General features: G+C 39.9%; 1 protein-coding gene across 5 annotated transcripts; it reads left to right on the plus strand.

Annotated features, from left to right (window-relative positions):
- The first annotated feature begins 245 nt into the window (after positions 1-245).
- Positions 246-26,778, plus strand: CASP8 (caspase 8). 5 transcript variants are annotated; one of them, XM_086719265.1, is made up of 10 exons: positions 246-593; positions 2,114-2,233; positions 10,937-11,275; positions 15,735-15,840; positions 16,656-16,794; positions 16,903-16,947; positions 17,345-17,409; positions 19,139-19,280; positions 22,833-23,334; positions 24,466-26,778. In XM_086719265.1, exons 3-10 carry the CDS (start codon positions 10,971-10,973, stop codon positions 24,599-24,601), a joined length of 1,440 nt encoding a protein of 479 aa, XP_086575391.1. In that variant the 5' UTR covers positions 246-593; positions 2,114-2,233; positions 10,937-10,970; the 3' UTR covers positions 24,602-26,778. The 5 variants fall into 5 exon arrangements, with proteins under 5 accessions (XP_086575391.1, XP_086575392.1, XP_025790859.1 ...); XM_086719266.1 differs by lacking the exon at positions 2,114-2,233; XM_025935074.2 differs by lacking the exons at positions 246-593; positions 2,114-2,233 and adding an exon at positions 2,931-3,085.
- The last annotated feature ends 38 nt before the right edge of the window (positions 26,779-26,816 follow it).

Raw genomic sequence — 26,816 nt, forward strand, 5'->3', positions numbered from 1 at the left:
GTCAAAGAGTCTTTCTTGCATTGATTATTTCTTAAGAAAGTCTAATTAAAAATAATCCATATGCAAAGTGGTATATTTTGAGGTGGCATATTCTGCCCGCCCCCCTCACTAACTAGTTAGTTTAAATGGTGACACATTGTCTCTGTCCCTCTTCTGAATGGCTGGAAATGGGGCATCTGTTCCTTTAAGAAACACTTCTTAGAGTGAGTCATCTCTGTCCTCTTGCTTTAGAAATCAAGTTTATTTTCTAATTCTTTCTGTTGAGGAATTTTCTTTTTGGCTTGCCGAATACCAGATGCTGCTCTTGCCCCTTGTGATTTTTTTCAAGCCTTGCTGAATTTGCTAATAAGTTCTGAATGCCGAGAACAGGAAGTGAATCCTCTGGGGAGGCAGAAAGTGGAGTTATCGAAAGTAAAAGAAAACTTCTTCCTGGAGGTGTTTCCATCCCCACCCCCCCTCATCCCCACCCCGTTTCATGGGAATTTTCTCTGGTTGTGTGGAAAAGCCTTAGGAATTTGTATGAAATTAGGCAGTTCAGGGGTCTTGGCATCGGCACTTGGTGACTGTGATGTCGCTGGGACAGGGTGGAGCAGGTGAGTGCCTGGTACAGAGGTGGCTTCTGAATACCATGTTTCCGGGACTCACTCAGGGGGCAAAGTGGGCACACCTCAGGGTCCTGCCAGGGCCCCAGACCTCTGAGCAGGGTTTCCCTCTGAACCATAGCCTGTGGCCTTGCTACTTTTCATCCCTGAAGGATCTCCAGTTCCTCCGCTACATTTCTGTTCTTAGTGTCTCTCCCCCCCTCCCCCAGCCTTGAATACAGACACAGTGTCTCTTTCCTGCTGGGTCAGTTTGGAGATTCATTTTTTACCTACTTAATTTGTTTTCTTTTCCATTTGGGCAGAGGGTTGAGTCAATTGTCAGATTCTCCCCTGCCCTGTTCTAGGTACTCTCTTCCCATTCCTCTCCCACCCCACTTCCTACCCTCCCTACTACCTCCCAAAGGCTGCTCTAAATCTTTTGATAATATCCCTGAATTGATCTGTATCTTTGCAAAACATATCATTGTTTTGTGTATATACCCAATTTCTTAACTATGAACTGGAACTAGTACATAAGTTTCCTCATCATTAAATGGGATTCATACTACCTCATGAGGATTCAAGGAAATAATACAAGTTAACTACTTACAACAGTGACTGGTACTACTAAATTCCCAGGAAGTATTAGCAATTATTACTAAGTATTAGTATTATTTAAATTGTATTTTGCTCGTTCTGTTTCTTTTTTTAAAGAGCAAGCACTCTGGGGCACCTGGGTGGCTTAGTCGGTTAAGCATCCGACTTCAGCTTAGGTAATGATCTCACAGTTTGTGGGTTCAAGCCCTGCATCAGGCTCTTTGCTGACAGCTCAGAGCCTGGAGCCTGCTTCAGATTCTGTATCTCCCTCTCTCTCTTTCCCTCCCCCGCTCGCACTCTGTCTCTCAAAAATGAATAAATGTTAAAAAAATATTTTTAATTAAAAAAATTAAAAAAAATAATAAAATAAAAAGCAAGCACTCTGGCACTTGAAATTCTAGGTTTTGCCAGGTCCCACTTTCTAACTCCTACATACTATTACATGATGGATAGTGTTCACAGTCCTATAGAAGGACTACATAAATTGCCCACCAATCCTCGGCTGATCCAACCGGCAAACCTTGGCCAATATCTGATAGGTACAAAGTGGGTATCATGTTGCTTTATTTTGCATTTCTCGGGTCATTAAAACTTTTGAGCATCACCTTGTACACTTTGGCTGTTTAAGCATCCCTGTCAAGGAACTCCATGTTCACAGCCATTGTCCCTTTATGGGGTTTCTTCTTCTCCTTGATTTGCAGGAAATATTTGTAGGTTGTAGATATTGCTACTCCTGTGGCAGGTTCTGGGAACACAGACATGAGAGATATGGTCCTGCCCTTCTGCAGCTCACAGCCTAGCACAGGGACTGGTCACAAAACAGTGGAACAAATGCTGGGGTGGATGCTCAGAAAGCATCAAGAATCAGGGAATACCTCCTAGGCTATGATTGAGCTACTAATAGGATTTCCCTCTGTTGCTATGTTCTCACTCAGACTTTATGGGCAGAATCAAATGGTAGTGAAGGGCATCGATATTACCACGGCAACTGTACCAAGCCCTCTACAGGTCAGAAGGAACTTTCAGATACTTTGTGTAATCTGCTCAGCCCTAAGGTGAGTCTCTACCTTCTGAAAGCTTATATTCTATTTGGGGAAAGAAAAAAGGAAGGGAAGTGTTTGATTTTTTTTCTTCTTTTAACCTCAAAAAACATTTCAACTGACTCACAGCAAAAAGGCTGGGCTAATGTTGTGTTTTGTTCAGTTATATCTCCAGGGCCCAGACTATGCTAAGGACCCCAGAATTCTTCTCTTTGGTAAGGTCATCTGGGCCTTTCAGGTGAAGGGCCTTTGATTCTAGAGTTTTCTAGGCTACTGAGGGTGGGGTCTGATGGCCTCCTGACCCATGAAGGTGATCTTTGTATTCTGTGTAGATGGGAAACCAGGAGAGTTAGCTGTGGGGGTTAGCAGACCCTCTCAGAGCCATGATGAGGGCTTTGCAGTTATCAGATCTCTCAGAAGTGCTCAACTGATATTTATTGAGTGAAAACATTAAAATCTTCATAATAAACCCCGAAAAATCTGTGAATTCCTGAAATATGGAAAGAAAGGGTTCGTAGTTATCATTCAGTCCAAACTTTCTCATTTTGGAAGGTGGTAATGAGGTCCCAAAGGCAAAATGACCCGTCCAAAATCTCACAGAGTCAAAGCTCAGGGGGCCAGGTTCCCCACCCAGCCCCCTGTCCCATGTTCCTCTAGGACTCTTTTGAGCTCTGGGAGGAGGTGCTACTCGGAGGCGAGTCGGCCTCAGTAAGCCTATGTGACTCAGATATTTCAAAACAGGAAGTAGAGCGAGCTGTGCCTCGTTCTTCCTCAGTTCTTCTGAAGCTCTTTCTTTAGAAACATCAGGAAACAGGGGTCTGTGAAGAAGCTGCTGCCACTGTGAGGGTCCCAGGATTCGCTTCTTTGGTAAGGTTGGTTGGGCCTGCAGGGAGAAAGGGCCTTTGATTCTGGAGTTTTCTAGGCTGCAGAGGGTGGGGAAACCGCAAGAATTAGCAAGCAGTCTTTTTGAGACCCACGGTGAGGGCCCTACAGATTCTAGATCTCAAGGCCCCCTCCAGCTTAGGTTCGGTTTTTCTGGAATGATCCAGGTATAACTATACAGGGAACCTCATCCTTAATCAAATTGTGACATAAACAGTGGTAGGGTTGGGACCCTGGAATGAGATCACACCATCTAAGTCCGGGTTCTAGCACATACAGGTTTGATTTATAAGGTTCTGATCCGTTCTGTTTCAAAGTGGATTTATTAAGAATTCCTGGTTTTGTGTTTTGGGAGGGTTTTTTTTTATTATTTTAATCTTTAAACATATTATGATTACATGCCTTTTTTGGTTACATTCCTTCACTGGCTTCCATCTGCAAGTAGAATAAAATCTAAATCTTTGCACGGCTTGTCATTGAAGCCCTCAAGTGAGATGTTCAAATCTGAGCTTGCCACCTCTCTTACTAGCTTCTTTCTAAACTTTTTTTTTTTTACAGTAGTAACATGAAGATGATAATACCAATTTCTTCAGAGGCTTGTAGTACAATGAGTCAAAAAATATTTTTATGTTTATATGCATATGTTATAAGCGCCTGTATATCATAATAAACATTTATATCAAATACTTTGGGACATAAATTTATCATTGAAAATATTAAAGATACTTATATGTTGTATAATACAAATATACTTATGTGGATTTATTATTTAACAGATATTATATAATCAAAAGTAAAAGAAAACTTCCTGGAGGCCATTCCTTTCTTCTGGCTTATATATATTATTCATGAAAATATTCAAATTTATGTATTTCATGTATGTATATAAATACATTACATATATGCATTTATACACACACACACACACACACACACACACGTGAATATAGTTGGAAGGAAACCAAATGTAACCAAAGAGTTATCTAAATGGTGAGTTTCTAAGTAATTTTTCTTTTTCTTTTTATACTTTTTGGTACTTTCTCTAAGGGGTAAGTGTGACTTTTACTATTTTAAGATCAGAAAAATACAACGATAAAAGTTCTTTTAAAAATATTACTGTAACAAAGTTTCTAGCTCCTGATCTTATGTGGTAAACCTAGGTCCCATAAAACAAGGACCATCCCCCAGTCCCTGTATCTACCGATCTCAGTGTCTAGAGTGGCTCCTTGGCCAGTGGTGTAAAATTCTGTTGCAGCTGATTCTTTTCCAGGCACTATGACTAGAGAGATGTATGACCTAAACAAAGACTGAATATTATGCCATAGTGTGTCCTGTAAAACCTTAGCCAGAAAAGAAGCCTCTCCAGCATTTTTCCACTGAACTTTCCATTTTGATGTGATACAAAAATCATTTAGAAAGCATTGTCTAATTATTGCAAAGATAAGAAAATGAACGCGATGAGGCAGCTACAGAGGACAGAAGCCAAGGGCCAATCATATTATAATCAACCTCAGGTCATCCTGGCCTGAGGATCATCAAAATAATTGTATGATTATTATTATTTATATACTGTCAGAAAATGCTATTAAATATGTAACAGACGCCTTAAGAAGGCTTCAGTAGTTAGTACTTCTAGGAAATTATTGTAAGAAAATAATCAGAGTTGTATATGGAGACAGACATTTTAAGATCTTATTCTATATGTAAGCAGAGACTGTTATATAAATTATGGCCCAATCATATGATTAGGTACTTGACAAATTTTAAAATCCGTTCAGTAGAAGAAAAAATGAAGATATCAAGATGTACTTACAATATTACCATTGGAAATATCCACTTATACCTCAGAAATATGGTATGATAAAATACAAGGGAAAATATAAATATGTAAAATATTTGGTAGGAAAGATAGTAAAATATTAGATAAAATATCGATTATTTCGATATTAAAATATTATTATCTTTGGATGGTGAATTATAGACAATTTTTATTTTCTTTTTTATCTTTTCTGTATTTTCTAAAATGAATACAATGAGCATTGTTATAAAAAAATTTGTAGAGGGAAGAAAAGAGATTCTGCTTTCATTTGATTCTTTGGTTCATTTGACTGTGTAAAATGAGATTTTAACAGTGGTTAGAACTGATAAAATTTTTAAGGACATTGGAGCTAATGGTGCTAAACAGGGCTGGACCTAGTTTAGATCCTTTCCAACTTATGAATGAAAATGGGCCTTTAAGAGGTGATTTTAATTTAAATATAAGTTCTTGTAGAATAAGTAATACATGCACCTAGGAAAATCCAAACTGTAAGCCTTATTTTCTGCCTACCCCCTGGCCTCGTCATCCACTCCACCCCTGGGCGTCTAGTTCGTCTCCTCTGAGGCAAACCGCTGAAGCAGCTGCTTGTGTATTCTATTCAAAGATCTGTGAGTACACAAATCCATGCACCACTTGATAATACATTGTATAGATCTTCCCATTCTTTAAAAATGTCAGAGTAGAGTTTCATTGCACTTCTGATATTGATAAACAGTTGTTTCTGCCCTTTTGTTCTTTCAAGCAGTACAGACATGAATAGCTTTGTACATATTTTTAAGTACATGGCGTTTAAGCTAATGTAGGAAAAACTCCTAGAAGTTAAATTGTGAAGTCATTTTATATTTTTACCGATATGACCAAATTACTTACCTACCTGTTTTTATTTCTACCATCTCGCAACACTGTGTATTGCAAGTTTTGTACCTCACCAATTTGGCAGTTGAAAAATGGTCTTTTGTAATTTCAACTTGCTTTTTTTTTTTTCTTGGTGAATGAGGTTGAATACGTTTTCAAATGTTTGAAAGCCATTGGTTTAAAAAAATAAAGCCACTGGTACTTACTTTTCTCTGAACTCTGTGCTTATGATGCTTATGAACTGTGTGCTTACCTGTTTATGCATCGGATTGGATCTCTTTATCTCTTTTATCTCTTTTTCAAAAAAAATGGACTTACGGGAGCCTTATTTTAAGAAAATAGGTCCTTTTTCTACTTTTTTCCCTAAGTGCAAGATTTATTAATTTTTAAATTTTGCTTGGCTTATTGTTGCAGGATATTTTGGTTATTATTTAAGGACATTTATCAACCTTTATTTGTTGGTTTCCAGGTTTTCTGTTGTACTTACAAAGGTTCTTCACCACGGCATGATTATTTTAAAAAATTGTCCTGTATTTCTTTCCTGAGTATTTTAATTTTTGGGTTTGAATCTCTGGTCCATCTGCAGCTTATTTTAATGTAAGGAGTTCAGTTATGGTCCATTTGTTTGTTCTAGAAGTCTGCCCAATTGTTTTAACACCATGTGTTGAAAAAGCCACCTAAACGTGGATAGCCCTTTCTGTAGTATGTTTGGCTTAGCCATTTTTCATTGTTAACTTCTAATTAACACATTAATTTCTAATTTCATTGCTAACTTCTAAAAGAGAATATGGACTGCAATATTTCTGCTCTTTGGAAATCTCACATTAAGATTTTCTTTGTGGACAATCTTCGTGACTATTTGATACGTGTTTGAAAGGACGTGCATTTGCTACTGGGAGGAAATACTGTTACAGTTGGTCATTTGTACCACCTGGATATTCCAGTCTTCTACTTAGTCTATTAGACTTTTTATTTTCTAAGAAAGGTGTGTGTGGAAGTTTCCTTCTCCTTTGGGGGCAAATAAGGTCTCTGAGTTCTCTTAAAGTTCTTTTTTAACGTTCAAGTTCTTCTAATACGTTCTTTTCTTTCAAGAACACACATGTGGTAGTGCCGCGCCTCTCCCTGGTCTCCTTTCCTGGTTAATCTGCCCTTGGCATCCCAGACAGCCTCGTTTCCTGCTCCTCCTTCACTTACTCTCTTACAGTACCTTAAACCCAAGAACACACCCAAGTGTTTTTACAGTAGTTTCATTTTCACAGACACTATCTGCATACGTTCTTCATAACGTATTACAGGAAAAGGGCAATTCTCCTTCCTCACGTCTTCACCCCCAAGTCCTAGTTTTCTCCTTCATTTCCCAGAAGAAACTTTTGAATTTGATATGTCTCTTCCCAGAACCTTTTCTTTTTCTTACCTTTTCTTTTCTTTTTCTTACCTTTTTCTTTTCCGCTTTTGTATATGTATCTGTAACCACTGAAAGTGTAATAGTACTGTTTTGAGTATTTTTTAAAAAGTGGATGTATGATTTTTAAACATTTTTTAATGTTTATTTATTTATTTTGAGAGAGAGGGAGAGAGAGAGAGAGAGAGAGAGAGCGAGGGCTAGCACAAGCACCAGAGAGAGGCAGAGAGAAAGAGGGAGATAGAGAATCCCAAAACGGCTCCATACTCTGAACTGTGAGATCATGACCTGAGCCGAAATCCAGAGTTGTCTGCTTAACCGACTGAGCCGCCCAGGTGCCCTGATGTATGATTTTTTTTTTTTTAAATATTGCAATTTATTTTTCTATTTTTTTTTGTACTGTCATAATAACACATCTTGGGTAGCTATTGTTTTTATTTCAGAAGATGGAGTACATTTTCTTAACTGCTGCATAATATTCTGTAGTATGACCATACCTTGTTTTATTTAGCCATTTCTTTATTGATGGACATTTGGGGTGTTTCCAGTTGTTCAGGGTTACACATTGTGTGGTGGTGACACTCCATGCACATATCCTGTTTAGCACACGTGTGTTTCTATGGAGTGTGGTTTAAGGAATGAGCTTGCTAGTTTGTTCCCTTATATGTCCAGTGAAGTTTGCTGCATTAAAAAAAAGGTTTTTTTAATGTTTTATTTTTTGAGAGAGAGACACACACAGAAAGTGAGCAGGGAGGGACAGAGAGAGGGAGACACAGAATCCAAAGCAGGCTCCAGGCTCCAAGCTGTCAGCACAGAGCTCAACACGAGGCTCGAACCCATGAACCCTGAGATCATGATCCGAGCTGAAGTTGGACACCCAACCGACCGAGCCACTCAGGTGCCTCTGCTGCATTTCAAACATATGCTGTTAGATGGTGGGTATATATTTAAGATATCTTTTCTAAATAAAATAATTTTCATGATAATTGATTGCTTTTGTGAAAGATGTAGGCTCTGGAGCCTTTGTGAATCCAGTGCAAAGTGTATCTTCCTAAGAGATTTCTAGTTTCCTGAATCAAGAAAACTTGTCTAAACAAGGATGTAAGCCCTGGGGTGCCTGAGTGGTTCAGTCCATTGAGCGTCTGACTTCAGCTCAGGTCATGATCTCACAGTTTGTGGGTTTGAGCCCCGCGTGGGGCTCTGTGCTGACAGCTCCGAACCTGAAGCCTACTAAGGATTCTGTGTCTCCCTCCCTCTCTGCCCCTCCCCCACTCATGCCCTGTCTCTCTCTCAAAAATTAACATTAAAAAAAAAGTTATAGGGGTGCCTGGGTGGCGCAGTCGGTTAAGCCTCCGACTTCAGCCAGGTCAGGATCTCGTGGTCCGTGAGTTCGAGCCCCGCGTCGGGCTCTGGGCTGATGGCTCAGAGACTGGAGCCTGTTTCCAATTCTGTGTCTCCCTCTCTCTCTGCCCCTCCCCCGTTCATGCTCTGTCTCTCTCTGTCCCCCAAAAAATAAATAAACGTTGAAAAAAAAAATTAAAAAAAAAAGTTATAAACAATAATGTAAGCTCTAGGTTAAAAGGGAGAAAAAAGGTTTTGCCCCATAATTCCAATTCTAAGAGTGAGGTAATCAGAATTATGCACAGGATATATAAAAAAGCTTCTCAATACAATATTATTTTTAAGAGTAAAGAAATTGAAAATTCTTTAAAATAAATTTCGAGACATCTGGATGGCCAACAGGCACATGAAAAGATGCTCAATGTCGCTCCTTATCAGGGAAATACAAATCAAAACCACACTCAGATATCACCTCACGCCAGTCAGAGTGGCCAAAATGAACAAATCAGAAGACTATAGATGCTGGAGAGGATGTGGAGAAATGGGAACCCTCTTGCACTGTTGGTGGGAATGCAAACTGGTGCAGCCACTCTGGAAAACAGTGTGGAGGTTCCTCAGAAAATTAAAAATAGACCTACCCTATGACCCAGCAATAGCACTGCTAGGAATTTACCCAAGGGATACAGGAGTACTGATGCATAGGGGCACTTGTACCCCAATGTTTATAGCAGCACTCTCAACAATAGCCAAATTATGGAAAGAGCCTAAATGTCCATCAACTGATGAATGGATAAAGAAATTGTGGTTTATATATACAATGGAGTACTATGTGGCAATGAGAAAGAATGAAATATGGCCCTCTGTAGCAACATGGATGGAACTGGAGAGTGTTATGCTAAGTGAAATAAGTCATACAGAGAAAGACAGATACCATATGATTTCACTCTTATGTGGATCCTGAGAAACTTAACAGAAACCCATGGGGAGGGGAAGGAAAAAAAAAAAAAGAGGTTAGAGTGGGAGACAGCCAAAGCATAAGAGACTCTTAAAAACTGAGAACAAACTGAGGGTTGATGGGGGGTGGGAGGGAGGGGAGGGTGGGTGATGGGTATTGGGGAGGGCGCCTTTTGGGATGAGCACTGGGTGTTATATGGAAACCAATTTGACAATAAATTTCATATATTGAAAATAAAATAAAATAAATTTCGATATATCTGCATGCAAGAGATCAAGAAATAAATAAAAATATGCCCAAGAAGAATATTTAGGGACACCTGGGTGACTCAGTTTGTTAAGCATCTGACTTTGGCTCAGCTCAAGATCTCACGGTTCATGGGTATGGGCTCTGCATCCAGCTCTGCACTGACAGCTCAGAGCCTGGAGCCTGCCTTGGATTTCGTATCTCCCTCTCTCTGTGCCCTGTCCCCTGCTTGTGCTCTCTCTCTGTCAAAAAATAAATAAACATTAAAAAAAGAATATTTAATGGTTGGGGTAAATGTTTATTCTAAATATGAAGTGGGGGAAAATAGATGTATACATCTAGATATGCAACCTGATTCTAATTTTTATATATATATTTCTGTGTGTATGTGGTGTGTGAATTATCATAACTCTGAGCATGTTATAATTTACCGTGTTTTCAATTTTCACACATACAAAAACCACTGATTTAGAAACTGAATTGAAAGGCTGACAGAGTCGACTTGGTTCATTTCCAGTCATGGATTCTTGATCAGCTGTGGCTGCTGGTCCTGAGGTCTTTGGGGCACAACAGTACATCATGTCTTCCTAGCACTATTATTTCAGTCAGACCTCATCACTTCTCTGGAAGCAGCCCTTCCCGTCTATTCTCCACACTTTTATTGTTAGTCCCAGACTGGATGACATTACAGTCTTTTCTTAGTTCCCTGTCACCTCTAGGACAAAGCCTGAGACGTTGCCCCACAGTGTGAGGCCCTTTGTAACAGTCCCTGTTCACAGCTTCATCCCTTTTCCCACCACCCCCACCCCCAAAGACTTCATGCTTTACTTGTGCCAGCTCCTTGTGCCAGACTGAACTGATTTGAACATCCTTGCCTCCATCTTTTGCATAAATTACTTCTTGCTAAGAATTGTCCTTTCTTACCTCCTTCCTGAAAGTGTCTTCCCTTTAGGAAGTCCTTCCCCTGGGCTGAGTTGGAGCTCTTTCCTCTGTATTCCTACTGTACCCTGGTCACAACTCTCTGACCGTTGGCTAATTTGTATATCTACTTTAGAAAGTAGTGAGCTACTTGAGAACAGAAACTTGTCCCTGTGTTTTGTTTTTTGCTTTTTTGTTTTTTGCCTTCTGTCCACAGTAGAATATCTGGCGTGTGGTAGAAATAATAGTTTTGATGAAGTTTTCTTCCTCATCTGAATGTACTATTGTATTTTGTCCTAGGCTACAATTAACATTCTCCTGACACTTGACCAACATGGATTTCAGTAAATGTCTGTATAATATTGGGGAACAGTTGGGCAGTGACGAGCTGGCCTCCCTCAAATTCCTGAGCCTGGACTACATCCCACAAAAGAAGCAAGAACCCATCAAAGATGCCTTGATGTTATTCCAGAGACTCCAGGAAAAGAGAATGTTGGAGGAAAGCAACCTGTCCTTCTTGAAGGAGCTGCTTTTCCGAATTAATAGACTGGACCTGCTGTTCAACTACCTGAACACCAGCAAGGAAGCGATGGAGCAGGAGCTTCAGATACCAGGCAGAGCCCAGATCCCTCCCTACAGGTGGGGAGAACCTAAACAATTCAGACACTGGGAGGTGTGGGTGCAGTGGACATATCTTTGTGGGCAGGGCTGATGGCAGGTGTCTGTGTGGTATGACTTTGGAAGTTCCTTGAAGATGTCCCACCAGGGTCAGATTAAGACATTTAGAGACCCTATATATAATTCAGGAAAAAAAGTTAAACCATAAAATAAAAACACTTTTGTTTCCAAAGTGAAATATTACCTATAGGTATGCTGAAATTAAAACAGACATCTTCTGTATGTTGTCTCTCTCTGTTCTGTCTCCTCTTTTGTTGCCTCTGCTCTGCCTCTGTCCATAGCATGTGCTTACTTTGCCTATTATTGGATAAAGTGTCACTACTTCTTACATGAAATCCCCCTCCTGCCTGCTTGTGGATGACTATGGATATTCTCAGTGGGGTGTTAGGCTTTTATTCCACACTGAAAGACTTGTATCACAAAGTTCTCCAATGAGGGGTGTATGCTGCCATTCTGGACAGGTCAGGTTGGACCCCACGAAGATTGTCTGGCCCCTGTGTGCTTAGCTTCTGCCAGGAGAACAGTGGAGACTTTGGTCGTCTGTCCTGCCAAACGCCTCACAGCTAGGCCTCTCCCCACCTGTGGGAGAGTGGGTACCCAGGGCTGATAACAAGCCATGTTCTGTTACCTCTTGATGAGTTGGTAACAGACTTTTAAAATAGAAACACATTACCAACTTCTCTATTTCAATATCCCCTCTGTAAAGTTCTTTTTAGCTTTCCTTCTGGAAACTTCTACTCAAGCCTTGGCTGTGGCCCATTTCTCAGTCTGTTCTTTCTTGTCATTAACAATGACATGTGTGACAGTAAGTCCTCACAGCCAGGGCTGAAAGCCACTATCTTCTACTGGCCTGTCTATTTATGAACACCCTGGTCCTTAATCTCAGAGATCTGAGATTCTGGCATGTTCCTTATCATACGTTTCTCTACTCGAAGCTTGAGCATTTTGAAAGAGAGATATTCTGGGTATACGAGTTTCCTAGGGATGCTGTAACAAACTACCACAGACTGAGTGCCTTAGTGCAGTAGAGACATTTATACACTCATAGTTCTGGGGGTTAAAAGTTTGAAGTCAAGGTGTCAACAGGCTTGGATCCTTTCAGAGCTCTAGGGAGAATCTGTTTTATGTTTCTTTCTCCCCTAGCTTCTGGCACTGGCAGGCAATCCTTGGTGTTCCTTGTCTTTTAGATGAATCACTCTAAGCTCTGTCTCCTCTCTGTGCCTGTTTGTTGGAATTTCCCTCTTCTTGTAAAGACACCAGTCATTGGGTTAGGGCATACCCTAATTTAGTGTGACCTCATCTTAACAAGATTACATCAGCAAAGACCCTTTTTCCAAATAAAGTTGCATTCCCACATCCAGGATGGACATGAATTTAGGAGAAGCATTGGGGGAGGACATTATTTAATACTGGATAACTTTGGCTTAATGGAATTGTGACATCTCTATAACAATTTTTTCCATTAAGGCACAAATTAGTCCTAAAAACAACAACCCTAGAATGAGGAAAGCTGGAGAGTCTCATCTTAGGCCCACCATCTTGGTCTTCTGAAAGTTGCACTCTTTCTGCCACATAAGCAAAGTTGAAGCATATTATCAATGCCACACAATGAGCTGTAACTCTCTGTTGGAGGGCTAAGAGTCCCTACAAGGGAGGATCTATCTGTTAAACTCTTTAACATGTTAGCTTGGGAACAAAAGGTCAGCACAAGTTCTACAGTTAATCATTGTTGGATGTTAGCCAGGAAATAAAAAGTATGCTAGTGTGGCCACTTTCCACTTATAAGAAAGCCCTAGACATTTTTATTTTCAAATTATAATTGCTACCTATAAAATAAGTATCTTATGAACTACCCAGATTTGTTTCTAGACGGTGATGGAAGCTAGTAAGTTTTAGTAATGAGGAAAGTAAAAGGGAAAATACTTTGTAATAAAGTTAAAAGGGACAGTAGCTTTTGATTGGACCTAATCTCAACCAAACTTAGAAAGCTTTGGAGAAATACTTCTAGGGTAGAATCCATGAGGGGGAGGATGAAGCAGATGATAATACTGAGTAACTTCCAGTTCCACACTAAATTTATTTTCAGAATTTTCATTTTATTTATTTATTTTTTTAATTTTTTTTTTAACCTTTATTTTTGAGACAGAGAGAGACAGAGCATGAACGGGGGAGGGTCAGAAAGAGGGAGACACAGAATCTGAAACAGGCTCCAGGCTCTGAGCTGTCAGCACAGAGCCTGACGCGGGGCTCGAACTCACGGACTGCGAGATCACGACCTGAGCCGAAATCGGACGCTAACCGACTGAGCCACCCAGGCGCCCCAGAATTTTCATTTTCTAATTTGAAGTTAGCATGTTTTTGTGTTAACGTTATTTTCCTTTACACCATAATAGTGAAAGGTTTTCTGAATTATTAAACATTCCTTTGTTCGTTCAATAAACATATCCTGAGAACCTATCATGGATTAAGAAATAATAATGCCTGGGGCACCTGGGTGACTCGGTTGAGCCTTTGACTCTTGATTTCAGCTTGGGTCCTGATCTCACTGTTGGTGGTGTGGAGCCCTGCAATGGGCTCCGCCCTGACAGCACAGAGACTGGTTGGGATTTTCTCTCTCTCCCTCTTTCTTTGCCCCTCCCTGGCTCGCTCTCTCTCTCTCTCTCTCTCACTCTCTTCCAAAATAAATAAACCTAAAAAAAGAAAAAAGAAACAATAAGGGTGTCTGGGTGCCTCAGTCATTTGAGCGTCCAACTTCAGCTCAGGCCATGATCTCACCATACATGAGTTCAAGCCCCAAGTCAGGCTCTGTGCTGACAGCTCAGAGCTTGAAAACTGCTTCAGATTCTGTGTGTGTGTGTGTGTGTGTGTGTGTGTGTCTCTCTCTCTCTCTCTGCCCCTCCCCCATTCACATTCGGTCTCTCAAAAATGAATAAATGTTAAAAAAAAGTTAAAAAAAAAGAAATAATAATGCCTATTGTGTATTGAATACTTAGTATGTTGCCAAAGATTGGTTTAAGCACTTCAGATAAATATAGTCATGTCATTCTCAATATATCCCAGTGGTATATAGAATTATCTACAAGTTTATAGGTGAGGGAAAAAGTACATAACATGTCTATAGTCACACAGCTCTGAGATGGTGGAACCAAGCTTCCAATACCTCAGTAGTCTGGGGCCTCTGCACTTACTGTACCTCATGACTCACTGGGCTTATGGAAACAAAAAGGACATGGACTCTGCTCTCAGGGGACTCAGAGAGCTTCATAAACAATTATAACATTGTGTGTAAACCTTCTGCTGTGGCAAAGGCACAGTGGGTTGAATGCAGCTCTGAAGACACTCAGTGGTCCCTGAGCTGTTAGTGGATGAATGGTTGGCTGTCTGCAGATGGACAAGGGAATGTGGGTGTGGGGAGCACAGCATAAGGGGTGAGGAGCAGGGCAGCCAGGTGTGTTTAAAGAGGAGATGAGGGTGGGTGGTGAGGAGTGGCCTGAGAAGCTGAAGGGTAGGCTGGGCTTCATAAAGGTCTGTATTCCAGAACCATGTGTTTGCCCTTCGTATGGGAGAGCACTAGCAAGTTTTAATTAAGGAAGTGACGATCCAGTTTGCATTAAAAAAAATTTTTTTTTTAACGTTTATTTATTTTTGAGACGGAGAGAGACAGAGCATGAATGGGGGAGGGTCAGAGAGAGGGAGACACAGAATCTGAAACAGGCTCCAGGCTCTGAGCTGTCAACACAGAGCCTGATGCGGGGCTCAAACTCACGGACTGCGAGATCATGACCTGAGCCAAAGTCAGCTGCTTAACCGACTGAGCCACCCAGGTGCCCCATCCAGTTTGCATTTTGAAAAGCATAATTTCCTAAGTAAAAACTTTTTTCTACTGAAACAAACTCTTGATTTTATAGTGAGGGACCAAGGAAAAACACACTTCACTTAACTGAAATGAACTGAATGACAAAATTAGTGGAACTTTAAATTATGTTAAGGGGAGAATAGTTGGGCATGAGTCAATAGCCTTCTGTGCCATCACAGCAGCCACTTTTCAAGAACTCCACTCATAAATTATGTCATTAGCTATCTTTGTTTTAAGGGGAAGTGAACAGAATCAAGTCTCCACTGTGACTCCTTTTATCAAATTGGAAATTATTTATGAAAACATTTCTTTTCTTTGATGTCTGTTTGTTTGTGTATATATGGATGTATGTATGTATTTAAAGAGCCCATGCACAAGCTGAGAAGAGGCAGAGAGAGAAGAGAGAGAATCCCAAGCAGGCTCTGTGCTGTCAGTGCAGACCCCCCCTATGGGGCTCAAACTCACGAACCATGAGATCATGACCTGAGCCAAAATCAAGAGCTGAATGCTTAACTTACTGACCCTAAGAAACCATATCTAAAGTGTCTCCATTTCCCACCACAGGGTCATGCTTTTTCAGATTTCAGAAGATGTAAACAAATTGGAATTGAGGTCGTTTAAGTTTCTTTTGAGCCAGGAGATCTCCAGATGTAAAGTGGATGATGATATGGTAAGACCCGGTGTTTCACCAAGATTTGGTCCTGAGGTTGAGTCAGCCAGTGAGAACTGCTGAGACTGGAGAGAGGGCTAGTCTAGTAAAAACAACTTGGACTCTCACTTTTCAACTGGGGGAGAAGAAAAAAGTTGTCAGGCAGCAGTGTTGTAGATAGGATTCCTTTGTATACTGGGAAATGCTTCTCACATTAATTATCAGGAGCATGACAGAGTCAGGAGCTACAGAGGAAGATTGATTGTGGAGGTACAGCCTGGTGTGGGACCTTACAGAGCCAGGAAAGACAGTGGTGAGCTGGAGACACCTTCCCACTTGTGTAGTCTCTGAAATCAACTGGGATCTGGAACTCTATGCGTGTGTATGCATGTGTGCGTGTGTGTGAACGCGGGACTGGAGGTGAATCAGGTACCAGAGGCAGTGTTGGGAGAGGGACAGTCCCCAGGGCTGTCACCATGGAGACCAGGGTACTGTGTCTTAGCCATGCATCTCAGGCTCTTTCATAGACTTCACATAAAGGTGCCCACAGGTAGTTTCAGCATAGGGCTTGGGGCCTACGGCCTAGGGCCTGGATGCCATCTGATGTCATTTCTCTATCTTCTCACTTCTATCTGATTGATCCAGAAAACACAGAATTGCTTTTCTAGTGCTATATGGGTTTTATAAGACCAGGCAGGATGTCCTCTCAGGAGGGTCAGTTTGGGAAGCTAGGGTGGGCCCTCTGTTTGGAGAGAATGGAATTAAAAAAAGAAAATCTAATCTAAAAGCCAGTATGTATCAATCCAGTCTTCCAACTTCATTTCTTTTCCTTTTAGAACTTGCTTGATATTTTCATAGAGATGGAAAAGAGGGTCATCCTAGGGGAAAGAAATTTGGACACTCTGAAAAGAATCTGTGACCAAATCAACAAGAGCCTGCTGAAGAAAATCACTGATTATGAAGAATTAAGCAGAGGTAGAAATAACTTGACAGCTGTGAATTAGCAAAATGTATTCTTAAATTGGCAAGTCCCTCTATGTCATGATTGTTTCTAATCAAATATGTGTTTATTTTTTAATTCAGAGGGAAGAATGAGCCTTCAAAGAAGTCCAGATGAATTGTCAAATGGTAATATTGGAAATACGGTTTTAAGACTTACTTAATTTACTATCTGACACCCCTATTGCCTCCTCCCCACACCTTTCTACCACATCTACATCTTAATGGTCTTGCTCTCCTAATATCAAGAAGTAGGCTCAGTGCCTGCTTGTCACCTCTACACATTGAAAAACATAAAAAAGTTGTCAAAAGACATACACCTTGCAGCCCCAGTGTGACAAGTTCGAAATAGATGAAGAGTTAGTCAGTAAAAAGATTTTTACTTATTCTGTGGACTGCAAGGATATTGCATTCAATTGCAGTCTGTGAATTTTCATTTTAAAGGGGACCTTACGATGTCCTGGGTGCTTTGTGTTTCTTTACCAAAGTATCGTCCCTGCCATGTCTCATTCTCCGTTGCTTGTAGGGGAGGAATCCCTGGCAATGATGGCATTATCGGACTCTCTAGAAGAACAGGACAGTGAGTCACAGGTATGGAGAAATCCCGGTTCCTTTTTTCTCTTCACATTGCATATTCTAGTTCTTATATTCCTTAGCTTTTAAGCTTCTTAGATAAACTACTAAGGGGCAGACACTTGTGGGAAATTTTGAGAACTATAGAAAATTTTCACAAAAGGACAAATTTTAAAATGTTATTTTTTAAGTTTTAATGTTAACAAGTGTTGACATCTTATTTCAAAACCAAAGACAAAGGCATTGGAATAGTTGGTGGGCAGAGCAAGTGAGAAGCCTCCTATGCAATTCTTTCAGCAGCTGCCTCAGCCTGAGTGGGAGAAAGCTTTGGGGGGAAAAGTCTAGAAGGACTGGGAAAAGCAAGCTTTTCTTTTAGCTTGATATTTCAAAAACTGTTTCTAGTTAGTGATTTAGGTGTAAGCAGCAAATGCTCATGATCTTGCCGGCTCTATATTTTTGTCTCAAGGAGCCGGTGCATGAATTGCCTTTCTAGACATAATTTCTTCGATTTATTAACCTTCAAAGACTCACCAGCTACATTCTGTTTCATTAGCCTGTTCCCTACTCTCTGTGGCAGGAAGCAAAGGAAACCCTGAAGGTTATCAGTCTAGTGGGAGACTTGAAAGTAAGCTGAGAGAGACCAGTTAAAAGTGGGCTCCTGAGCAGATTACCAGATCTAAGTCTGAAAATCAAAGAGTAACCAAAGTCATGTGGCACTTTGCAAATAGCAAAGTGCTCTGTAAGTGTGGTCCCTATTGAACTGCTAAACATACTAAGTGCAAGAGAGCTCTGGTAACTTGCACAAAGTCTTAAGGTTATTAAGTAGTTGAGCCAGGAACTTGAGCCCTTAGTGTGGAGCCCTTTTCTCTGCCTCGAGGAGCTACATAGATTTCCCAATACGTGCTGAATATCTCAGCACTGAGACAGCCCTGGGAGAGTCAGAATACAGGGCCATCTCTGACTGATGCTGTCAGGTACTAGAATCTGGATCCTGTAACCTGCAGCATAGCCAAGACCTGCCTGACTAGTGCATCTCTCTCCTCCAATCGCTGTGGTCCTGAGAGCCAAACTAAGTCATCGGCTTTCAAAATCCAGGAACCACACTATGTCATGTGTGAAGGGCAGACCCTCAACTGTTAGCCCAGAAACATAGATGAGTTGAATGGCTAGCCAAGGGAATCACAAGGTGACAGACAGGCAACCCAAAGACAGCATTAGGATGTTCATTCATTCATCAACTCCTGACAGAGCTTTCACAAATTAATAAATTCTAGGGTGGGAGGGAGGGGAAAGTGGGTGATGCGCATTGAGGAAGGCACCTGTTGGGATGAGCTCTGGGTGTTGTATGGAAACCAATTTGACAATAAATTTCACATTAAAAAATTTAATAAATTCTAGTTCCTGGTGCAGATGTTAGCCACCTTGAGCGTAAACTAAAACAAATAATGAAAATATGCTCTGATGACAACCATATTAATATATGTGCAAAGTGCTCAGGAGGCCCAAGTACTGGGACACTGATTTTACACACTGTGGGGCAGAAGTCTGGGGAATCATGTGTCCGGAGAACAGGTGGAAACCAGTTCACCAGAGAAACAATGTCAAGTTGGGGTAGGGACATTGTAAGTACACTTGGGTCCCAGTTTGGCTAAGGGGACAGACTGGCTTCTTACTAGGGAGTCATCTGTTCACATCTCAAGTGTTTGACCCACAGAGTCAGCTCCTGGGTTGGATTTTTGTTTTCCAGACATCGGACAAAGTTTACCGAATGAAAAGCAAACCTCGCGGATATTGTTTGATCTTTAACAATTATGATTTTAGCAGAGCACGGAAGGATGTGCCCAAACTTCAGAACATTAAGGATAGGAATGGAACAGACTTCGATGCAGGTACAATAGGACCCTGAAAAGAAGTGAAATATTTCTAATACCTATGTTTTTATCAAAAGGAAAGAACAAAATTGTACCAACAGGGCCACATGTTTCAGAAAAAAAAAATAGATCTATTTCCTGGTGGAAGTGAAGAACATTCTTATGTATTCGTTAGTTTTCTGCGTTTGGTTTTTAATTTCTTAATTTCATTTTTTGAAGTGTTTATTTATTTTTGAGAGAGAGAGAGAGAGAGCATGAGCAGGGGAGAGAGGGGAGTACAGAGGATATGAAGCAGGCTCTGTGCTGACAGCCGAGAGAGCCCGATGTGGGGCTCGAACTCACAAACCATGAGATCATGACCTGAGCCGAAGTTGGATGTTCAACTGACTAAGCCACCCAGGTGACCCTGCTTTTGTTTTTTTTAAATTAATTTTTAATCAAAGTAATGTATCTAGGGTAAAATATTGAGTCTTAATAAAAGACTAATAATAAAAAGCAACAAGCTTTGCTTTTAATTCAACTAAACTAATACGGCTTCTGTAGAATGTATTAATTATTAGGTGTAAACATTGCTTTGGGATCAAGACCATATATACGAGTTGCATTTATAGGGGCATCTGGGTGGTTCATTTGGTCAAGCGTCCAACTTTTGGTTTCTGGTCAGGTTGTGATCTCGCAGTTTTGTGGGTTTGAGCCCCGCATCAGGGTGTGCACGACAGTGCAGAGCCTGCTTGGGATTCTCTTTCTCTCTCCCTCTCTCTCTGCCACTCCCCTACTCATGCTGTCTCTTTTAGCTTGATATTTCAAAAACTGTTTCTAGTTAGTGATTTAGGTGGAAGCAGGAAATGCTCATGATCTTGCCGGCTCTATATTTTTGTCTCAAGGAGCAGGTGCATGAATTGCCTTTCTAGACATAATTGCTTCGATTTATTAACCTTCAAAGACTCATCAGCTACATTGTTTCATTAGCCTGTTCCCTACTCTCTGTGGCAGGAAGCAAAGGAAACCCTGAAGGTTATCAGTCTAGTTAGCTGTTAACTGTTAGCTGTCTCTGTCTCTCTCAAAATAATAAACTTAAAAAAAAATTTAGGGGCGCCTGGGTGGCTCAGTTGGTTAAGCGTCTGACTTTGGCTCAGGTCATGATCTTATAGTTTATGACTTTGAGCCTGCATCGGGCTCTATGCTGACAGCTCAGAGCCTGGAGCCTGCTTCAGAGTCTGTGTCTCCCTCTCTCTCTGCTCCTCCCCTGCTCGTGCTCTTTCTCAAAAATAAACATTAAAAAAAAAAATTAAAAATATTTTTAGAAGTTGCATTTATAAAAGTTGGGCTATAAGCGTAGATGAAATTGTCAGTCTTTAATAGAAATGGTCTTTTCAAATATTAAACTAGCCAGAAATTCTTTTGCTCAGCCTATTTAGGATAAGATTGAGAACTTATAGGTTAAATGAAAAAATAATTGGCAGCATGTGAAAATAGAAATGGTTACTACTAAAAGTGATAATAGAAATAATCCAACCCAACAACTGTATTTTTGAAAATGCCCTTAGCAGGGCCCTTAGTGTGGCTCAATTGGTTGACGTTATGAGTCATAATGTCAGGTAATGATATATATTTTTTTAACTGAATAAAGTTTGGAAAATTAATGTAGGTTGATTTTAATCATCAAGATTCTGCTAATGGTCTCTGTTAACAGTTGTTTATTCAAGCAAATCTATTCTAAGATTTCAAAAGCCACAGAGCTGAAGTCCACTGACTGTATCACTCATCATCATATACCTTGGTATTGGAGAAACAGGCCTTTGATTTTCATTAATTTTCTGTTAAAACACTTTTATTAAAATAATATTTGATTGTATTTCTGGGTTTTTGGTCAAAGGGTAGGTATAAATTTGCAGATCTCTAGGATGAAAAAGTCTAGAGATCTAATGTATGACATAATGACTATAGTTAATAAGACTGTATTGAATACTAGTATTTCAGGTGAACTCATCACACACACACTCACACACAGTAATTAAATATGTGAGGAGATATGTTATCAGCTTGACTGTGGTAATAACTTCATGCTGTACACCTTAAATATATATAATTTTTAGTTTTAAAAAAAGAATCAAGCAGCCTGAAAACGTTGAAAGACTTTTACTAGATCTTAGAGCACTAGGGGGAAAAATAATGTTATGCATATAGAAAACAAAGCAATGAAAAAATAATGCAATTACTAATTCCAGGAAAGAAAAAATTTAATAAGAAAAGAAGCATAATTAAGGTATATTTTCATCTTACTATTGATTCAACTAAAAGTTGTAAACAACTGGGGCACCTGGGTGGCTCAGTCAGTTAAGCGTCTGACTTCAGCTCAGGTCCTGATATTGTGGTCTGCAGTCCATGGGTTCGAGCCCCATGTCAGGTTCTGTGCTGACCCTCAGAGCCTGCTTCGGATTCTGTGTCTCCCTCTCTCTGCCCCTTCCCCACTACTCTCTCTCTCTCTCTGTCAAAATAATAAATAAACATCAAAAATTTTTAAAGTTGTAAACAACTGAATAAGAGTTCATACGCTCATCCTGTGGGGTGCCTGGCTGGCTCAGTTGGTTGAGTGTCTGGACTCGATTTTGGCTTCAGTCATGATCTCATGGTTAGTGAGTTTGAGCACTGACAGTGCAGAACCTGCTTGGGATTCTCTCTCCCTCTTTCTCTGCCCCTTCTCTGCATGTGCATGCACTCTCTCTCTCTCTTAAAATAAATAAACTTAAAAAAAAATGCTCATTTTCCATAATAGGAACTCAATACATAAGTTACATAAGGCTAAAATTTATAAAATAGTAAATAGCAAAGTGCCCAAATTCGTTACAAGATGGAGGCTAATACCAAAAAAAAAAAAGTAGTTAAAAGTTGAAAATGGTTGCATTCATGGAACATGATTGGGTAAAAGGGAGAAGTTGAAAAGGGATAGCTTTTTTGTAATAGGACTTCCAGTTCTACTTGACTTTTGAAAGGTTCATATCTTGCATTTTGGTAAACAATTTTTGAGAGTGCTTGAGATAAAATAAATATGGATCTTTTATTAAAAAGTGTTTTGGGGTGCTCCCGTGTGGCTCAATTGGTTGAGCATCTGACTCTTGATTTTGGCTCAGGTTATGATCCCAAAGTCATGGGATTGAGCCCTGCTTAAATTCTCTTTCTCTCTCTCAAAAAAATAAACATTTTAAAAAGTAAAATAAATTTAAAAAATTTAAAAATGTTTTTGCTTTTTGTTCTATGTAAGTAATACAATTATTATTTAGATTGGTTTGGTAGTAAGCCTATATAATAGCTCACCCATCTTATAGCCTAGTTGAGAAAAGACAAAAGGCCAACAATAGCACTCTCCCCTTTCTCATTTGCCTCAGGACTAGAAATGTTTTCTGCTAAGGGCAATAAATATTAGAAAACTATGGAATTCAGCCAGGTGGTATAAATGGCCTTGCTCTTCAGTTCTGTTTCACATTCTTTATCTGATCAATGTTCTCTCTATTGGGCTGTGGTCTGGGAATTACTGTGGTGTAATATGACTTTTCTTATTTCACTTTTCAGAAGCTTTGAGTAAGACCTTTAGTGAGCTTCATTTTGAGATTGTGAATTTCAAAGACTCTACAGCAAAGACAATCTGTGAAGTTCTGAAATCCTACCAAAGAATGGACCATAATAACAAAGATTGCTTCATCTGCTGTATCCTCTCCCATGGAGACAAAGGCATTATTTATGGCTCTGATGGGCAGGAAGCCCCTATCTATGAGCTGACTTCTTACTTCACTGGTTCAAAGTGCCCTTCCCTTGCAGGCAAGCCCAAAATCTTTTTTATTCAGGCTTGTCAAGGGGATAACTACCAGAGAGGTATAGCTGTTGAGACTGACTCCGAACAGAAGGAAGACTACTTAGAAATGGACTCATCATTTCAGAAGAGATATATCCCAGATGAGGCTGATTTTCTGCTGGGGATGGCCACTGTGAACAACTGTGTTTCCTACCGAAACCCTACGGAGGGGACCTGGTATATCCAGTCACTTTGCCAGAGCCTAAGAGAAAGATGTCCTAGGTAATTTTTGCTTGCTCTGCCTTTCATTCATTTCTAAATTTCTAGCTATGGATTACATAGTTGTACTTTCCACGTTAGTTGCAAAATGGGAGAGGGGGCAAGTGTTAATATCTTCAGCTCACAGATGGAAAAAAACTGAGGTACTTACTGCAGAGTTTCTTTTATTTAGCATCTGAAATGATAGGGTATCATAGAGCAGGGAATGATGGTAAAGTCAGCTCAGCTTTGTTTTTAGGTAGAACATGACTGAGCCAACTTAACTGGTTTTGGGAGTCTTCCAAGAAGGTACAATAACCCATTTCAATTTTTAACATCCTCCAACTCTGTCAAAGTTGTATAATAGCTAACCAACCTTAAACCCTCTTGGTGTGTTGTGGGAGATAAGTACCAAAGAGTAGAAACCCTTTATATTCCCACTAATTTGGCCTAATTTGAAGCCACAAAATGTGGGAAAATATTCTTCCTTCATTTATTATACCCTAAATGATGGTTTTGTGGTCACAGTTCACACAAATGCACATGTAATGGGTGAATAGCAAGAAATCTTCTAGCTTTATATCTCACCATGCTTTAAGTGTATGAAGAGTGGGAATTTCCCATGGTAGACAAAGGAGTGAATCATAACATCAACACCATGTTTTTCTTTTTTAACCTTGACTACGAATGAGCAAGTTGCCCAGCTGACCTGAGAAGAGAGGCTGGTGAGAAAGGGGTGGAGCAACTGTAGGAGACATTGGGTTTTCCCTTGCCCCAAAGTGATCATTAGATGATCACAGAAGCAATGTTGATCTGAGGCAGAGGATGTTTGGGGGGCACTGAAGCAATTATGGTGGCAAGTGACATAGTACATAGAAGAGTAAGGTACAAACAGATCAGGAGGGAAAGAACTCAAATCTGATGTTGACACCGAGGTTTCTGATGGTCAGTAGAGATCTTGAGTAAACCAAAGATAAGTTATTAAGCTCTGAAGCAACTCCTTTACCTGGAAAGCTTTGATACAAATTAGTTTAGCAACTTATGATTTCCAATGCCTGATGTTTTGAGGGAAAGAACTGTCCCTGAGTACAGCAGATGAGAAGGGTTTGCCAGTGTTGTTTCCCCACAGATGGTCACAATGTTGTTGTTTTTCAGGGGCGAAGATATCCTCACCATCCTTACTGAGGTGAACTTTGAAGTGAGCAATAAGGATGACAAGAAAAACATGGGGAAACAAATGCCACAACCTACTTTCACACTGAGGAAAAAACTCTTCTTCCCTCTTAATTGATGCTGTTTAGTTGCATAACACTATGCTTAATTTATTTGTTAGTAAAATGCTGCTATCAGCTTATTTTTTTTCTTTTGGATGGCAGGAAGGGGAGAGAATGGAAGTCAGGAAAACTTCATTCCTATGCAAATTCAAGCCTAAACCTCTGGCTTTGCAATAATAACTATTGGAGATTGATAGCCACAGGCATGGTTTTAATTTTATTTTTGATTCAATGAAAAAGTTCCTAAAAAACTTACAGTAGATAAAAAATACAATAAGTATAAATGAAATGTAACATCATAAAGTTCAAAAGCAGTGGCAGAATGTTCTTTGTACATCTCTCATCTGCTTTCAACCTAGAATCATTTTTCTAAATGTTTGTGAGAGACACAGAGCATGAGTGTGGGGGTGGGGGTGGGCAGAGAGAGAGACACACACACAGAATCTGAAGCAGGCTCCAGGCTCTGAGCTGTCAGCCCAGAGCCCCACACAGGGCTTGAACTCATGAACTGTGAGGTGATGACCTGGGCCAAAGTTGGGCGCTTAGCCAGCAGAGCCACCCAGGTGCCTCTCAACCTAGAGTCATTTGATTCCCTTCAAATTGTTAAGCATTAAATAAATAAAAAATAAAATAAAATAAAAAGGATGTTATTCCAAAGCTTTAACCTGGGACACAGAGTTAATGGTGGTGCAGAGATTTCATAAGGCATAAGAAGACTGGAAGTGGAGAAAGCAATTTCCCACTTGAGGACTCAGAATTAAGTGAATGTTGTTCAAGTATTGGGAGAGGATGTCAAGAAAACCATAATTCTCCTCCTTTCCATGAAAGAACTAATTCCTCATTCTTGGTTCCTATGAGAATTTGTCAGGCTTACATTCCTGCTAACTGGATGTGATTCTATGGGGCAGAATGTGAGGTACAACTGTAAAAGGTGTTGTTAAAAAGGAGACAGTAGGCCCAAATGGAGTCCCTTGTGCTAAACTCCATGTCAGCAAATTAAGACTTAATACCTAACCAAAATGCAATTCCCCAGGAATATAATCTTTAGTCAATCAACATGGAATCACCTGGTTAGCACTGGTGAAATAATCCTCCTGATTAACTCTTTCCATTCCCCTTAGAAGAGTGACCTAATTCAATTTGATCTTTAAATTTACTCAGTTGAATTTCTGTTGTTTAACAGTATGCAGGGGGATGCCAGTGACCTCCTCTCAAAGGTCACTGAGGGAGATTTTGTGATCTGACCTAGCTAAGAAAACAAACAAACAAACAAACAAACAAAAACCTGCTCATGTATAATGCTCCCACATCCAACCTGAGCTCTTCTGGCATGTGTGCTGGGCAATCTCAGAAACATGTGAGCCTCCTCTCCCGAGTTATGAGGAAACCCTGATTTCAGACACCATGACTCTGTCTAGATTTAGAGTATACAAAACTGAGGAATGATTTTCCTTGTTCTTATTATTTATAAGTACAATTAACCTCACTTTTGAAGGAACTGATGTTAATGGCATGAATTTTATTTTTTTGTACTTCCAGTCTCTCCCTTTCCAAGCCATCCTCTACACTAATTTATAAGTTTTTAAAAAAATTTTTTTAACGTTTATTCATTTTTTGATAGAAACAGAGTGAATGGGGGAAGGGAAGAGAGAGAGGGAGACATAGAATCCCTAGCAGGCTTCAGGCTCTGAACTGACAGCACAGAACCTGATGCAGGGCTCAAACTCACGGACCTTGAGATCATGACCTGAGCTGAAGTCGGACACTTAACCGACTGAGCCACCCTGGCGCCCCTGTAAGTTTTTTTAAATATAAATTTGAAGATGTAATTTCTTATGTTAAAAGCTTTTTTACCAATTGATTTGCTTTTGTTCTAACAATATTGTATCCCTTTCATGTATTTGCATTTGCTCTTTATGTGTTAATTCTAAATCTTTATAAACTTAAAAAAAACTGTTTCTTTAAAGAATGTTTTTTGAATAGTATTTCTTTTCAATAATGTTTTTAACATTATAAAATAGAATTTTAACTTACTGTTGGTTGGAGATTGTTTTGTTCATTTTGTGTTTGTTTTTTGTCATTGACCTCTCACAGGTGGAAAATGTTTGGATCATAGATATGTTTTACTTTAGTTCCCCAGTGTTGGCTCATACAGTTGTAAATTTTAAAAATTTATCGCCCATCTTTTCATGTGTCTGTTGGCCATCTGGATGTTTTCTTTGGAAAAGTGTC

Source organism: Puma concolor, chromosome C1 (assembly GCF_028749965.1).
Source record: "Puma concolor isolate L17-30 chromosome C1, mPumCon1.1.hap2, whole genome shotgun sequence".
In the NCBI taxonomy this organism is placed as follows: domain Eukaryota; kingdom Metazoa; phylum Chordata; class Mammalia; order Carnivora; family Felidae; genus Puma; species Puma concolor.

Bases quoted from the DNA above. Each gene is read 5' to 3' on its own strand.
- CASP8 (XM_086719265.1), top strand. From the start codon at position 10,971: ATGGATTTCAGTAAATGTCTGTATAATATTGGGGAACAGTTGGGCAGT. The intron at 19,281-22,832 runs GTACAATAGGAC...TTCACTTTTCAG, and splicing joins TGGAACAGACTTCGATGCAG to AAGCTTTGAGTAAGACCTTT. The intron at 23,335-24,465 runs GTAATTTTTGCT...GTTGTTTTTCAG, and splicing joins CTAAGAGAAAGATGTCCTAG to GGGCGAAGATATCCTCACCA.